This window comes from Bidens hawaiensis, unplaced genomic scaffold (assembly GCF_021521415.1).
Source record: "Bidens hawaiensis isolate Kalapana, Puna unplaced genomic scaffold, B.hawaiensis_p1.1 tig00014826_1, whole genome shotgun sequence".
In the NCBI taxonomy this organism is placed as follows: domain Eukaryota; kingdom Viridiplantae; phylum Streptophyta; class Magnoliopsida; order Asterales; family Asteraceae; genus Bidens; species Bidens hawaiensis.
In genome coordinates, this window is record NW_027492308.1 from 271,988 (window position 1) to 289,280 (window position 17,293).

The 17,293-nt window shown below is 37.6% G+C and overlaps 2 protein-coding genes and 1 pseudogene across 4 annotated transcripts; 1 reads left to right on the plus strand and 2 right to left on the minus strand.

Annotated features, from left to right (window-relative positions):
* Positions 1-647: 647 nt before the first annotated feature.
* LOC143547774 (ABC transporter G family member 14-like) lies at positions 648-3,339 on the plus strand. The gene is made up of 5 exons (XM_077039109.1): positions 648-847; positions 927-1,719; positions 1,831-2,010; positions 2,097-2,284; positions 2,373-3,339. The coding sequence occupies exons 1-5, from the start codon at positions 719-721 to the stop codon at positions 3,015-3,017; spliced, it is 1,935 nt and encodes a 644-aa protein (XP_076895224.1). The 5' UTR covers positions 648-718; the 3' UTR covers positions 3,018-3,339.
* A 1,144-nt stretch (positions 3,340-4,483) lies between these two features.
* LOC143547758 (uncharacterized) lies at positions 4,484-6,544 on the minus strand. Of its 2 annotated transcripts, XM_077039102.1 has the most exons (7): positions 6,444-6,544; positions 6,339-6,368; positions 6,136-6,237; positions 5,936-6,043; positions 5,802-5,856; positions 5,098-5,190; positions 4,484-4,705 (listed from the first exon to the last, which is right to left on the minus strand). In XM_077039102.1, exons 1-6 carry the CDS (start codon positions 6,533-6,535, stop codon positions 5,146-5,148), a joined length of 432 nt encoding a protein of 143 aa, XP_076895217.1. In that variant the 5' UTR covers positions 6,536-6,544; the 3' UTR covers positions 4,484-4,705; positions 5,098-5,145. The 2 variants fall into 2 exon arrangements, with proteins under 2 accessions (XP_076895217.1, XP_076895216.1); XM_077039101.1 differs by lacking the exon at positions 4,484-4,705 and having other exon boundaries at positions 4,723-5,190.
* Positions 6,545-13,251: 6,707 nt separating this feature from the next.
* Positions 13,252-16,657, minus strand: LOC143547760 (fluoride export protein 1-like; annotated as a pseudogene). Its single transcript, XR_013137838.1, has 6 exons — positions 16,627-16,657; positions 15,239-15,535; positions 15,066-15,143; positions 14,494-14,592; positions 13,827-14,406; positions 13,252-13,728 (listed from the first exon to the last, which is right to left on the minus strand). The product of XR_013137838.1 is annotated as a fluoride export protein 1-like (transcript).
* Between the last annotated feature and the right edge of the window lie 636 nt (positions 16,658-17,293).

The window sequence follows — 17,293 nt, forward strand, 5'->3', positions numbered from 1 at the left end:
GACAGCATCAATGCTCCTCTCTGGTGGATGGCCCTGAATACTCATTTGACTGGATATTTTTAATCATTTACTTTATCATGCTTATGAATGCGTTTTGTATCATATCGTATCAATTAATATTATAAAAATTGCGGTTACATTCCAAAGAGATATATTTCCGAGACCCCATTTGTTGGTTCGTTTATCTTTATTGATTCTTGAATACACTAACCTCGGACGTGTGTCAATTCAATCGGGTGTAGCATTTTTGCCTCTCCAATATGACCATTAATTATTAGGGTTTTCGGTTTCGATTTGCGACTTGTATCAATGATTTTTAGGTCATTTAAGTAGAATATATTATCACAAAATGGCATTTGAACCGAAAGGAAGTGAATTAAATTAAGTTGCATGATCATATATCCATGCAGCCTTAGTTGGTCGCTATAAAGAAAAAGATCTAAAAGCTAGCAAGCATCAAATGATGACAAAGAGATTACAATAAATAATAATGGACTAAAAGAGAGTGTTGCAATACTTTGAAAGAGGGCCCACCATATAGTCTAGGGCCCACATCAGATTCTTTTGATATCCTCACTTTTTCTTGACTATATATTACTTGTATATATACTATACTTGAGTATGCACATACCAAAACTCAAACTAACACCAAACCAAACTAAAAAAACTTCTTTTAAGAAAAGCATTTATACACACATCATTAACTAACACTTGCCTAATGGCTATGCCCCCCAATTCTGTAGTTCCAACTACAGAACACACCACTATGGAAGTTCCGGTGAAACCACATCATGATGCCCATTCGCCGTCCTTTCTACGCCTCGGCTTATACCCCATAACTTTAAAGGTTTCTCTCTCGCACTTGCGCACATCATGATCGTTTATGTTTCAATGTTGTTACTAATGATTGTTGCATTTGTTTTCAGTTTGAAGATGTTGTTTACAAAGTTAAGGTCGAGGGAAAGGGTACGTGTTGCGGTGGAGAAGTGAGCATGAAAGAGAAGACAATATTGAATGGTGTGACGGGTAAGGTTAGCCCCGGGGAGTTACTTGCAATGTTAGGTCCGTCTGGAAGCGGAAAAACCACCCTCCTCACGGCTCTTGGTGGAAGGCTCAAAGGTAAACTGCCCGGAAAGATTACATATAACAGCCGCCCGTTTTGTGGCTCAATGAAGAGGCGAACGGGGTTTGTGACCCAAGATGATGTGCTTTATGCTCATCTTACTGTTACTGAAACCTTATTATTCACTGCTATGTTAAGGCTACCTAATAGTATTAGTCAAGATGAGAAACTAGAGCACGTGGAGCGAGTTATAACTGAGTTGGGGTTAACTCGGTGCAAGAATAGTATGATAGGCGGTCCGCTTTTTAGAGGCATTTCAGGTGGAGAGAAGAAGAGGGTGAGCATTGGCCAAGAGATGCTAATCAACCCGAGCTTGTTGTTGCTGGATGAGCCGACGTCTGGTCTAGATTCGACCACGGCTCAGAGGATTTTAACAACTATTAAACGGCTAGCTAGTGGAGGCCGAACCGTTGTCACAACCATTCATCAACCGTCTAGCCGACTCTACCACATGTTTGATAAACTAGTTTTGTTGTCCGAGGGCTCACCAATTTACTACGGTCCTGCATCAACCGCTTTGGAGTATTTCTCATCCTTTGGATATGGAACATCCATCACCGTCAATCCGGCTGATCTTTTACTAGATCTTGCTAATGGTAAGTTACTAATTTACCTTGTAACATTACATATGATAGTTTAAAGAAAGTGTCATGTGTTCATAATTTTACAAAGCATCTTATCTTCATATATGTAAACTTAAATGACAGGTATTGCACCTGATGTGATGCAAGAACATGAGCAAGCTGAAACCACAGAGAAGGATCAGAAACTAGTCAGGCAAAAGCTACTCACAGCTTATGAAACAAACATTTCAACAAGACTGAAAGCCGATTTATGCGGTCTAGACGTGAGCAATCACATAAACCAAGCAAAAGAAGTCGCAACAAGTGAGTTGTGCAAATCCAATATTATTGTGCTTGATCAATTGTGCAAAATGCATAAAACCTAACTTATTTAGTTGTAAATGGTGTAGGAAACCATGTGAACTCAGAACAATGGTGCACGAGTTGGTGTCATCAGTTTCATGTGCTACTTCTTAGAGGAGTAAGAGAAAGACGATTCGAGTCTTTCAATCGGCTTCGAATCTTCCAAGTAATAAGTGTCGCTATACTTGGAGGACTTTTATGGTGGCATACACCAACATCTCATATTGAAGATAGGGTAAGAGTTGTATATAATGATATAATCCCTAAATTTGTATAAAGTTAATAACTTTTGATGAAAAACTAACTTATTATCCTATGGGCAGGTAGCAATGATTTTCTTCTTCTCGGTTTTTTGGGGTTTTTACCCGCTCTACAACGCGGTTTTCACATTTCCTCAAGAAAGAAGAATGCTAATAAAAGAAAGGTCATCGGGAATGTATCGACTTTCGTCTTACTTCCTTGCAAGAACCATTGGAGACTTGCCACTTGAGCTTGCACTACCAACCGCCTTTACTTTCATACTTTACTGGATGGGAGGGCTAAAGGCCGACCCAGCCACTTTCGTCCTATCCCTACTCGTGGTCCTATACAATGTCCTTGTGGCTCAGAGTCTCGGGTTAGCCATTGGTGCCATACTCATGGATGTCAAACAAGCCACCACTTTGGCCTCGGTTACAACTCTTGTTTTCCTTATTGCTGGAGGATATTACGTACAACAAATCCCGCCTTTTATCGTGTGGTTGAAGTATTTGAGCTATAGTTACTATTGTTACAAGCTTCTTCTTGGGGTTCAATACAATGAAAATGATTTATATGAATGTTCAAAAGGGGTTTACTGTCACGTTGTGGATTTTCCGGCTGTGAAATCGGTGGGATTAACTAACTTAACGGTGGATTTGTTGATTTTGGCGATGATGTTGGTTGGTTATCGGCTTGTTGCTTATATGGCATTGCAAAAGGTTCGGTGATGTAATTAATTTACTTGACAGACAAGTTTCGTGATGAGATTTGTCATTTTGTCGGAAGAGGAATAATAGCAATGATAATAATAACGATATTAGATTAGATACTGTATTTGGCCGTTTTCAAAAGATGTAGATGTATCATCACCATAGGCGGAATCGGAGATACTTTTAGGGTGTTAAAACAGTTACTGAAAACTATTCTGTAGAATTGCTTCCTGATAAGTTAAGAATTCAAAGGTTGAAGGTAACCTCACAGTAATAGGTTCTTTTAGATTTATCCAAAATAAAAAAGAATAAATTCCTCATGGATTGGATCTGGATTAATATATATCAAGGTAGATGGTAGATACATGGTTTTACAAGAAATTATCAGAGAATATTTATCTGCAAAATCTTACAAGAATCTCCAGCCATATGAACATGAATATGTTGATTTTATATCTAATCTTAATCTGGATCTAATTGGATCCAAGATCAGTTATAAAATTAAACATATTATTGGAATTACATATAATCATACTCCGTAAAATTTCACCTATATATAGCAAAGCTATTAGTAGGATCTAAGATTGAATGAATACAAAATGCTATAAATCCCGCTCACATATGTATATATACAGTATGAGAAAATGGCACGTGACGGAGCCAAGACGCTTTTTAAACTACGTAAACCGCCATTTCCATTTACTCACTAAAAATATGACACGTGACAGTGTCATTGCGTCTTTTTGAGCTCCAAAAAGCACCAATGGAGAGCGTGGCGTCCTTTTTATTAGATTATACTTTAACTTAATCATTTCTAAGTTCTAACGTTTAACCGGGCTTATTTATAAAAACTTAGTCAAGCTACTTGTGTATAAACTTAGTCAAATGGCACTATCAACCGCAACAGGGCAATAAACCCAAGATTTTCTATAGGCAAAACTAGTTCAACAACTAATGTTTCAGTATGAATATACTAGTCCCATATGTAGCAGGATTCTTTGAATAATAAACAACGGTTACAATTTTTAATGATTTGTTCAAGTAACATCCAAAAATTCCTTTTTCAAGTGTTTATAAGGATGCCTAACTTTGTATGAGTAGCACTAAAACTAGAATTAACTAACTAGCAGCACAACTCAATTTAATAATCCACCCACTAAGCAACTTTTGGTGCTAAAGTTCACATTAATCATCCACCACCATCCAAGTGTAGTCTCAACTCACCTAAAGTCTTGTCATAAACTAGTTGGGATATAATTTATTATTAGCAACTATAAAAGAGTAACAGGCCAAATCCATTTATACACATCGAACCTAATCTAAATACCTTTTGTCTAATATAAACAACCAATCGGTAGAAACGATACTGTAAGCAGACCCGTCAGGTCGAAATCAGAAACGAGTGTAAACTATTAACTACATCTTACTGAAAACTTAAAAATCTGTAACAGGCAGAAACATCAAGAGTTGGTGTGCAGCAAACAATGTATTACACTGAAACAAGACTTACTCACAGAGATGGGATAATAATTGGTTTTCTGACATCTTGAAAGACGGAATCTGCCTGCTTGTCGAGATCACAAGTGGGGTTTGATGAATGGCTCTTGACATCATGAATCGTCACTCGTCAAAAAAAGAAATTGTTGGAATCATAATCATCATCATCATGATTTCCTCTAAATGTAATGTGACCACTTTCTGTACTTCTAGAATATTAAAAGCATCTTATCAAAACATAATTAACTAATAATTATATCCACATTAAGCATAAATCCAATGATACCGAGGCAAGAACCAAGATATCAAAATGACCCACTAAGCAATCAGATTGAATTCAAGTTTAACCTAATGATGCCAAATCAAGCACTTGCACGCGTGCGGGTAAATCAAATTCATTGTAACATTGCTGTTTAAAAGTTCAATGGAATCCAGCTGGTAACTGTGTTTGGATTTGACTAAAGTTGCTAATCACAAAATCAAAACCATTTGTAGCAATTTTGACAAGAACTGGTCGAACCATAACCCAAAAATCAGCATTTAGAGCAGTTTTTGTAATTAAAAAAGTATCAGAAATAGCTTGAAACATTTTGGAATTTACTTTCTTTTGATCCAAGAATCGATGCTCGTTAACTTCATAAATCCGTTTTCATTCCTCTGGTAGTTGTAGCAACTCTCGTATCCCTTGTGAAACCTGCAAGGCCAGAAAAATTTTCACTTTTTCGGTTTTTCAAACCGGTTCCAACAAAAACCAGGTTTTGACTTTTGTTGACCCAAACCGGAAGCGGTTCCAACCTACACTGGTTTGGGAACAAAACTAAAATAACGCACTATGTTTGTGTTGGTTTTGGGTTTTACATTTGGGCTTCAAATGTTTGAGCCCAACAAAAATTGGCCCAAAATAATGAGTTTCAACTTGAAACTTTTAGCCTAAAACTTTTGTTAACCACTTATTAATGAACTTAGGCCTGAAAATTTAAGCCCAAAATAATGAATTTAGATCATAAAATCCAGTAACAAACATTAAAACAAGTTCAGTACAGTTTGCTTCTGAGTTTCGGTTACCAAGTACGGTTCGGTTTTGGAGCGAGTATAACCGAAACCGAACCGTAATTCTCGGATTTCCAAAACAGAAATGTCTTATTAGTTTAGGTCGGTCATTTTTGTGCAGTTTATTAGTTAACCGATTTTTCCTCACCTCTGCACTTTTCATTTTTGAGACGTGTCATCGTAAAGATGATAACTATGCATAAATGTTAAAAAGAAATAACGAGTATTGAGTTAACTTTTTGTAAGTAAACTTACCATCTTGATTTGGGCTTTAATTTGGGCAATGAGACGCGTGTATTCCTCAATATGCCTTTAAAAAAAACAACAAAATTATTACACACTATCATAAACTATACACAAAACTAGAAATAAAACAACTTATAAATTACTTTGCCAACTTTTCTTCTCTAGCGGGGATGATATTCAAAGCCTCGGACCATGTGAGCTCGACATGAAATCCAAGCCCAACATCTACAAATATGCGACGTGTATCAGGTCTGCAGACATATAACAGTTTTAAGCATTAGAATGATTCACTAACTTAACTAATAACAGCCATCTAAATAACATGTTTAAATATATATATTACACATCTGCTTGAGCGTATACTTCAGAACCAAGATTGACCATCGACCTTAAACTCGTTATACTATTCTTCTCTAAATTCTCCAAATTTTTCCTTAAATCTAAGCTACAAGTAAACAATGTCAAGTGAAAGCACACGCAGTTTTCAAATTCACTGATCTATATTCTATACAAATTAATATAGAGTAACGGCATACAAAAGGTTACAAGACTTTCTGTTGTTCAAAAACCTTGTCCCTGAAATATTAATGCAAAACCAATTAGGTTTGAAAATATTAAATAGTCAGTATGTAACAATAAATATTATCATACCTTTCGGCAATGGCACGAACAAGGTCGGGTTTTAAGCGGCGATCAACAAACTCCTCAAACTTTTGTATCTTTGCTTCCCTGAGTCTATCCATTTATCTCCTAGAAGCAATATTAATAAAATTAAGCTTCTACATCTCTAAAAATAGTATCAGTTCATTCACTGTATGAATCATTTAATCAGAATATAATAAATTAGAAACCCTAAGGCTACAATTGGGTCGATAAGTAGTTCGATCTTAAGGGAAAAAGACGTAGATTGTCGAAAATCTTACCTCGTGTTTGCCCTTGTTCTGTGCTTCGGTTCAAAACCCCCCAAATTAGTGAGTATAAACCCTAATGTATAAACAAGTTAAGTTATGTTACTTTTTGAAATAGGCGATATAAATAAAGATGTTTTAAAATTATTAATTTATTTTATTCATATGTCCTAATTTCTTAAATTATAATCATATTTTTATTTTGATCATTTTTGTTAATGATCAAAGTATGGAATTTTTGGCACAAGTAAAAACGGGTCACATAAGAATTGGGGCCGGTCAATACGGGTACAGAGTGTTAGACAATATTATTAGATGTATTTTATATTTATTGTTCTTGGTGGTACTTAAGTGTAACATCTAGTCTTATATATAGGATCATATTGTAATCAAATATTACACAAGAAATCAATGACATAACCTACGGTTTATTATGGTATCACATCCTGGTAAACCTAGCTGCCGTTGCAGCCTCTTTGCCTAACCCTAGCTGCCATCGCAGCTTCTCCTTTTTGTTTATTTTTTTTCTTTCTTCTTCGATCCACAAAAACCACTCCCTTCAATGGCGATGATTGCAGTCTTTACCACTGCAGAGAAAACTGCACATAACTCTCATAAGTTTGCTTTCAAGCTATCACCCACCAACTATGGGTTCTGGAAAGCGATGATTCATCCCTTCTTAGTCTCCAACAATCTGTTCGGCTACATAAACGGTACAATTAAATGCCCACCACCGAAGACTGCTGCAACCATAGTCACAACCTCTGTTGACAACCCTAGTTATTTCCATTGGATCGCCAACGATGCCCACGTAAGAATGATTGTCATCTCCACCATCTCTGAATCATCTTTTCAGCATGTTCAAGGTACCACATCTAGAGCTTTATGGCTCTCGCTTGAAAGGGAATATGCACCGAACAACTCTTCTAGGGAATACACGTTAAAAAACTCATTGTTAAAGATTGAGATGAAAGGCGATGAAAGCCCAGCCTCCTACCTCAGCCGCGCACAAGAGTATGCCACTGCTTTAGCTAATATCGGTGAACCATTTAAAGACAAGGACTTAGCCATGCTTGCTATTTCTGGCCTTCGTGACGAGTATAATGGCCTCAAAGCAACCCTTGTGGCTCGATCACCACCCATCACCTTCAATGAATTGCGTGGATTACTTGGTGATCATGACTTTATGATCAAACATCATACTCCAACCGCACCTCAGGTTTTCACAACCTCCATGGCTGGTCATGCACGTCATTCCAATCCTCCATCACAAGCTTCATTGACCACTTTGCAACAAATGGCGGCACAATTAGGGTATCAACTCAGCCCTATTATTTCTCAAAATACTCAACCTCAAGCCTTTTATGCAAATCGCTTGTCCAACAATTATCGTGGCCCTTATCGTGGAAACTCAGGTGGTAACACGCGTGGCAATTACCACAGAAATCGTGATGACTCTTGGGGTACCGGTGGTCAAAACCGTCAACAGCAGTTTTCTTGGGCGTCTACTCAAAATACAGTGTATGGTCATTGTAACCGATGTGGTATTGAGCATATTCCTGCCCAGTGTCCCAACAAGTCCGGTTCTTCTGCTCGTGAACCGTCTCAGGCAAACTATGCAGCCTTCTCAAATGGATCAGCATCTGGTTCCCCGTGGTTTCCATACACAGGGTCCAACAGCCATGTCACACCAGACTTAACAAGTTTGGACACTTATGAAGCTTATTCTGGTAACAACTCACTTCATGTTGGCAATAATAATCCTCTTCCTATCTGTCACATTGGTTCCTCAAAAATCTATTCCCCTAACAAAACCTTTAATCTATCTAATGTTCTTCATGTACCCCAAATTCAAAAGAATATCCTATCTGTTCAACAATTCTGCATGGATAATGATGTTTTTTTTTCAATTTCACTCATCTTTTTTTGTTGTGAAGGACGAATCTACACGTGCCATCCTACTCACGGGTCTAAGTAATCAAGGTCTATACTCAATTCGCATTCCTCAGTTGAAGTCTCTACCACATGTTTCTTTCACAGCCACTAAAGCATCCTCAACAATTTGGCATCACCGTCTCGGACATCCACATGCTCGTGTTCTCCAGTCTATTATTTCTAGTAGTTCTTTACCAGTTTCATCAAAAGTGTTTACATCTTTATGTTCTTCTTGTCAAATGGGGAAATCTTCCAAATTGTCTTTGAATCTTTCAAATTTTCGTAGTAATAATATTTTGGATTTGGTTTATTGTGACGTTTGGGACCTGCTCCATCACTTTCTTTTAGAGGACATAGGTTTTTTTTGTTATGTGTTGACCACCACTCACGATATATGTGGTTTTATCCGTTGGCTCAAAAATCTGATGCTTATTCAACCTTTAAGTCATTTGTCATTATGGTCGAAAGACAATTTAATACTAAACTTAAGCGCGTGCAAACTAATTGGGGGGGGGGGTTGAATTTCGCAACCTTGCACCCTTTTTCTCTTCACTTGGTATCATTCATACACGCTCATGCCCACACACAAGTGAACAGAATGGTATTGTCGAGCGTAGACACCGTCATGTTGTTGAAACGGGCCTTACCCTCCTTGCTCATTCCAACACCCCTCAACGTTTTTGGAATTTTGCATTCGAAACAACAGTTTACTTGATAAATCGAATGACCTCTCGTGTTAATTCCACCAAATCACCATACGAGAGTCTCTTTAAAAGCCCCCCTGATTATTCCTTTCTTCGGGTTTTTGGGTGTCAGTGTTTTCCATATCTACGTCCGTATAATCGTCACAAAATGGATTTTCGATCCACCCCGTGTGTCTTTTTAGGATATTGTCCTATTCATCACGGGTATCGTTGCTTAGATCTTAATACCGAACGTGTGTACATTGCTAGACATGTTCGTTTCAATGAACAGTTCTTCCCATTCACCCCCACTCCTACACCCACAATCAATGACCAGATGCCTCCTTATTTTTCTTCATACCCTACACCTATTCCTACAACTGAATCAATAAACCAACCCATTCCCAATATTCCAGCTGAACCCATCCACCAGCCCACTACAGCCCCCACTCCTATAGTTCCACACACACCACCACAACCTCTCCCACAATCATCCATAAAGCATCACCCTCATCCATCTAACCTTCGACCCAATCTGAAGCCCACATCTCGCTACAATCCTTCAGCTTATCACACCTCCATTAGCTCTTCTGATTCCTTCGAACCATCCTCCTTTACTGTCGCCAATAAGTCGCCAAGGTGGCGCCAAGCCATGGCTGAAGAGTTTGAAGCTCTTGTTCAGAATGGGACATGGACTCTTGTACCGTTTGTTAAAAAATACTAACGTTATTAATTCCAAATGGGTTTACAGGATTAAAAAGGATGAGAATGGGAATGTAACTCGTTACAAAGCACGGCTTGTCACACAAGGATTTAACCAACAACCTGGTGTTGATTTTCAAGAGACCTATAGTCCTGTGATAAAGGCTAGTACAATTCGGGTTATTTTATCTCTAACCGTAACAAACCAATGGTCTCTTCGACAGCTAGATGTAAAATTTGGAGCAATCCCAACTTGAAGGACCCGAATGGTTAATAAGAAAAGTATAAGGGTGGTACGGAAGATCTCAAGGGGCGGTTTGGTGGAGATCCAAAGTTCAGGGACCAAGTTGAATAACTTGGTGTCATAATTATCTTTTACTTATTATTAAATAAATTAGGGGTCTAGTTTAATTGTGATTCCTAGTTTGAATAGGATTAGAATTGTGGGTGTTATATAAACCCATCAAAGGTTTTATTTGTGTAGAGTAGAGAAGAGTAGAAAGAGTAGTTTGTATTCCGTTGTTTCTTATTAATGAAAAGAGTCGCATAAACGTTTTATGCAATATCGTGTTTGGTGTTCTTGATTCACTTGTCTAAGGTTTAACACTAGATGTCCAGAATGCTTTTCTCCATGGTGAATTGAAAGAAACTATTTATCTTCGTCAACCACCTGGCTTTGTTGACAAATCTAAACCTAATCATGTTTGTCTCATACATAAGTCTTTATATGGTCTAAAACAGGCACCAAGAGCCTGGTTTGAACGTCTCTCAGCTGCTTTGCATCATCTCGGTTTTGTTGGCTCCAAAACCGATCCATCTTTATTCATTCTAAAGGCTCAAGGAACCTTGGTGTATGTCCTCGTTTACGTGGATGATATTATTGTTACTGGTAACAACCCTACGGCTATTAATGATGTCATCATCAAGTTGTGTACCTCTTTTGCAGTAAAAGATCTGGGTAACTTGCATTACTTATTGGGCATTGAAATTGTTCCCCATGGAAAAAACCTAATTTTGTCCCAACGTAAGTATATTTCTGATTTGATCAAATGGCTGGATTATCCGAATGCAAATCGGTGCCTTCTCCAATGAGTAGCTCGGAAAACTTAAGGCTTGGTGACAACCCCTTATTGGCTGATCCTACCAAATATCGTCAAACAGTTGGAGCTCTTCAATATGCCTCTTTGTTGAGACCTGATATCACCTTTGCTGTCAATAAAGTTTGTCAATTTATGCATGCTCCGACTGAAAATCATTGGTCGGCTGTTAAACGGATTTTACGTCATCTCAATGGTACCTCTCACTTTGGTCTTTTTATCCGGCATGATTCTGGGTCTTCTCTTCATGCTTTCACTGATGCTCATTGGCGCACTACTCTGAAAGCGTATTCCGACGCTGATTGGGCCGGGTGTCCAGATGATCGTCGATCCACGGGGGGGGGGGGGGGGGGGGGGGTTTGCTGTCTATTTAGGATCAAATATTATTTCGTGGAATGCTCGCAAACATCGCACGGTATCTCGGTCCTCCACTGAATCCGAGTATAAAGCTCTTGCTGACACTGTTGCTGAAATAACATGGTTGGAGGCTCTCTTAAATGAACTTGGTATTGTCTCCAAGGTTTCACCCACGCTTTGGTGTGACAATTTGGGTGCCACGTATCTCGCTGCCAATCCCGTGTTCCATGCCCGCACAAAACACATTGAAGTTGATTATCATTTTGTTCGTGAGAAGGTTGCTCGAGGGAAACTACATGTTCAGTTCATATCTACGCATGAGTAGATAACTGATGTTTTTACAAAGCCATTATCGTCACAAAGATTTCTGTTGTTAAGGTCCAAGTTGCAGGTCGTTCCCCGCCCTCAACTTGCGGGGGGATGTTAGACAATATTATTAGATGTATTTTATATTTATTGATCTTGGTGGTACTTAAGTGTAACATCTAGTCCTATATATAGGATCCTATTGTAATCAAATATTATACAAGAAATCAATAACATAACCTACGGTTTATTACAGAGCAAATTGAGTTCGAATCAAAACAAATAGTTTTAAAAAGCTATTTATTTGGTATGGGTTAAACCGGATTGTAGCCAAAATAAAGTCAGATTAAAAAAAGTCGTTTTACAAAAAGTACCATAACAGGTTCATCCACTAAACCCTTTACGGTGGCTAGTGGTGACCATGGAGGTGGCTGCGACAACAATTGTGACCGACATGAGGTGGGGTCGGGTGGAGGCACCAATGATGGTGGCTATGAAGGAAGTGACAATGGTGGTGGTGATAGCAGTGGCGACGACAAGTGTTCGATGGCAATGGACGTGCTAGTGGCGGTGGAGAGGTCGCAATGTAGGTGGTGGTGGCGGTGCAGAAGATGTGGTAGAGGCAAACAATGGTCATGGTTCGTGCTAACTTGTTTGGACCCTTTTTTTACTTTAATATGTTTAGCATACTTGCCCGTTTTGATCCGTTGCTTAATTTGAATAGACCTAAATTGACCACTCGACTAATTTAAGGTGATCCAAATGAAAACATTTACAGATAAATTTTGCCCAAATTAACATATTCTTTAAGATTTCCACCAAGATGTAAAAGAAAATAGTGATTACATTGTTTGGTGACTATGATAATATAGATGAAGTTGATATAAGGAACTTTTGATTTAATCTCATTGGTGTCACTAACCAGAAATTTAAGGAGAATGAAAAAGTTTTGGATGAGTTGGAATACATGACAAAGAAAATACAGTAGTTCTTGTAGCAAGTATTACAGAAAAATGACATTACTAACAAGAGCTGCAAAGGTTAAGAGCAACAAGGTCATTAAATGTCCATTGTTTATACTTTATAACAGTGGTATTTGAAATGTGCAGGGTTTATGTAACAGTGTAGTTCGAAACAATTTTATGTGATTTGATGATGCTTTATGCTTTTAAGTATGGGATCAATGTGGTTTCCCGATGGACACGCTTTAAAAGTTCAAAACTCGGTTTACATGTATCAAATTTATATTCAACAAAACCATAAATACCCGATGTTTCAGTATCAATTTAGTATCCAGTTTCAGCAATTAATTTGAGTATAGACATTGGTATCAATTCCAACAACTTTACCCACTGCAAGTCCATGGAACTAGTACAACATAAATAAATACAGAGATTACAAAACCTGTCCAGCTACAAAATCATACACTTCCTCATTCTATTGGCTTCATCTTAACTTGCTTTTAATTTTACTTCAACATTAATAGACCTAAAATGATCTCCATATAAACATTTTTTAGGATTAAACCATCATGTGAATCTTCATTTTCATCCTTGAATTACCAGTATAACTATTTTAGGAAAAATTATGGCTATTAATTCGGCCAAAAGCGCACCTCCCAAGTTCAATAGCATCACTTTAAGTCAAGCTACTCGGGTCTGGACTCAAATCTGCCTCACCTCAGGTTCAAACCATAAGAGCGAATCCAGAATAACAGTGGTATACCAAACTATGACCATCCTTTGGCCCATACGGGAACCGAGAAAACAAGTGTGCCTAAAGTAAACGAGATAATCACAGTCGTGAACGCATACAGATACGCTCGCCAAGGATGCATACTTGCCCTCATGGCTTCAAACTCAGAAATAAAGGTCGATACCGTACTCAAACAACCACATAAACCAAACTGTATACCAGTAGCCACAATATTAAAATGCTTATCCTTCACCTACACACCACAAAACATCCATTAAAGATTAAACCAACATAAAAACAGTTAATATGATGTTAAACTTGAAGGTGCAAAAAAAGTTAACATAAACTCACAGATTTCTTCATTGTTGCAAAGGCTGCCATAATACAAGCAGCAGCCACATTAGCAATCAATGTACCAAAAGGCATCCATTTCATCCTTTGTGTTCTTCCTAACCCTTGACCGTTAAGTTGCGCTAGATAGAACCTAATCCACACGCCGATGGGCCCCACAATACAACCAAACCACATGTGACTCGTACTACCATCAAAATCTTCCTTCAACACCCCATAACAAACCGAGCATAGTTACCATCACCACCATTAGAACAATCTGAATTATCATACCATTTACTTGACAGAATCCACATTTGGAACTTAGTTTTGTTCGGTTAAAAGCCCATTTGAGACCGTTAGTGGTCTCCACCCCGAATATGAACGAATATGCAACAAGAAACAAACCTAGTATAAACCCGAGAACCGAGAAAACCCATTGACCATCTACACTAAGCTCAAGCATTTTCTGATTCCAACCACTAAACGTGGTAAGACTTCCCAAGTAGCCCGTTGTCAACCCGACAGCTAACTCAGGCGAGAAGTTTGATATATCTCCTTTAAAAACTGAACCAAACCAGCCCATAAAAAATGATCCAACCTTCAATACAAAATACATGATTTATGATGGTTTTACATAAAAGTTAGGGGAAGATAAAGACCGAAAGAAACACAGAAACAATGATACCATATTGGGAGCAAGATCGATATACATATAGCTATCATCACCTGTAGCACCAACCACTTGAGGACCAAATAATTTTTCTAAGAGGTACCTTGTCATTACCTGCATTATAGGAAAATGTTATTTCCATCTTAAGCGAAATGAGCTTGAATAGTTAACAATATTTTCAACAGTATGGATCACGTTTGGCTGAAGTCAGCATGTGCGACCGTCATTTTCTAGTGTAGTTTTCTTTTTATCCCCCAAAAACGTCACGCTAGTTATTCATGATCTGCATTTTAACTGCTTTTCTATATCTAATAAATTGGCATGGATTCTAATCTTCTGAAGCAAGTTGCCTTTACAATAACAACCACTAAGTAACTAAGAAAATAACAATAAAGTCAACAATGCAGCCCTTGTTAATTTTGCGAGTATCAAGCCTGCAATCCTCAAAACAGTATTTTTCTTTATCAAACGATAGTCGAAACACATTCTTAGTCAATTATGGCACAAGGTAATGGCATAAAAGTACAAAGTAACATGTAAAGAATATTATCTGGTAGCCCAATAACTTGCATGGTTTAGCACATTACCCCAAGAATGCCAAGTACAGCAAGATGAGCACGAGATGATATATATGTCAAGAACCATGGTAACTCCTTCTTGCATTCCTGCACACAGATTACCAAATTAGCCTCAACGGGTTAAGGGTTATGTACTTATGTACAACAATTTGAGAACTGATTAAAATGATAAGGAAACACACTTCATTCTGGTCATTTGGTGAGGTAGGAGATGCAACTTCAAGCTGTGATTCCTTAAAAGGATGTTCTTGAATTGGTAAAACCATGTTTTCTCCGCTATACCTTATACTACTTAGTGCTCTATCTCCAATATCACCTGCCTCTGAGACACTGTCATCATCAATTTCATACTGGTTTGATCCTAAACGGTTTAATGAGCGCCTTCTAAACGATGAAATTGTACTGCTGATACGACTAAAAGATCCACTTCTTCTTGGTTCTGATTCAAGATCCATTTTGCTTTCACAACCTTTCTCCTACTGCAATAGATCACATCATGCAAAATTCACGAAAGATTACCATGGGTATACAGTAATACAGTTTATAAATATTATAAGCATGGAGCATAACAACTCCACTTATAAAAGAACAACTTAAAAAACCTGATTAGGTCACCTGCTACATCGACTAAAATCCAAATGTTTCATTTACTATCACAATAAATGCATAATACAAGTGACACTGCCTGTTACTAGGTCCAAATGCATGAGCCTTTTTACATACCAATAGTGTTGCATGCAACAAAATAACCAAATAAGTATTTTATTAGTGAATAAACTACACACATCGCCTAGGTTATCAATCAGCCATCTTTGATTTGCGTATACGCTTGTATAGAGGATACACGACTGTTTAAAAACGCCATATGGTCGTATATCGTATGACTGATGAACGGATGTGATGACCACAGGTACTTCATATATGCGCATCGAAAGAGATGTCGTAATATCATTAGCCCTTTAATATTCAAAAGGTGATGCTAGAAGTGTACATCAGTCACATCATAACGGGTCATATGATGTCAAATCAAATATGTCATATCATATTGGGGGGGGGGGGGGGTTGTATACTTGTATGACTTTATGACTTTGTTAGTGGTCACATCAGTCATTTTTGTATAGCTTTCTAGCCTATTAAGAAGGTTATGTTAAGTTAGGTTAGTGGTGAAGCATCATGATAATAAAGTTTCCTAGGACATGAACATAAATAATAATATGATGATGATGTTTGTTGTCCAGCAAAAGGTCAAATCAAACCAATTTACTCCAAAAACTGATTCCAAATTCATTACTTACAAAAACAAGGATCTTGATCGGGACATATATACAAACACAAGAAGCTGCAATTGTTAGTAAAAGGGGTGTGTGTGTGTATATATACTATGGAGATTGCATCATAAATAAAGCAAAACAAACTTTTAAGCTACCTTTTAGGATATAATATTAATTAATTAATTGACTCAGATCCATCAGTGCGTTATACATCAAGTATGCATATAACAAATTAAAAAACAAAAAAAATGCGTAACCTTGTGTAATATAACGGGAGTGAAGATAAAGGGCGTAATCACCTTAGCCTTAAACAATAATAAGATATCGACGGGGTTGATCGATTACTGATTGGAGTTGTTATGTTATGTGGCCTGTCTGTCTTGTTTTGCGGGAGTTTTTTTATTATTTGTGTTTTGTTTGTTTATAAATTATAATAAAATAATAAATATCGTCAGCCACATGATTAATGCGGCTCTCCTGCACTTTACAGAGGAAAAAAGTTGCAATTTGGAAAGCAACCTCGTCGTTGACTTTCAAAACCGATGACACCTCATTGGTGGACCTCGGCTCATACAAGTGAACTTTTTAGAGAAATGATGTCACCCGTTTGAATTGATTTTTGACGTCACTGGCTTGACTCACCTAAGAACACTACTAGTTACCTATTTTGATAGTTTAATTAATAGCCGGCTATGGTGTGCAACCGATTTTCATAAACTACAGTGAGATGGGCTAAAAGTTCGAATAAGTGAAACAAATGGCACTTGAACAACAGTAAGCGCGGGTGGGCTATAGTGGGCCTATGAACATAAGTAATAGGCTAATGCCTTGCAAATGACGAATTACAACTTACAAGGATAAACAAAACTAATGGCTAATTAATGGCTTTAGATTAACAAAATTCAACTATTCACATAAGTAATGGGCTAATACTAATAAAATAATCATAATCTTGATTTGGTTTCA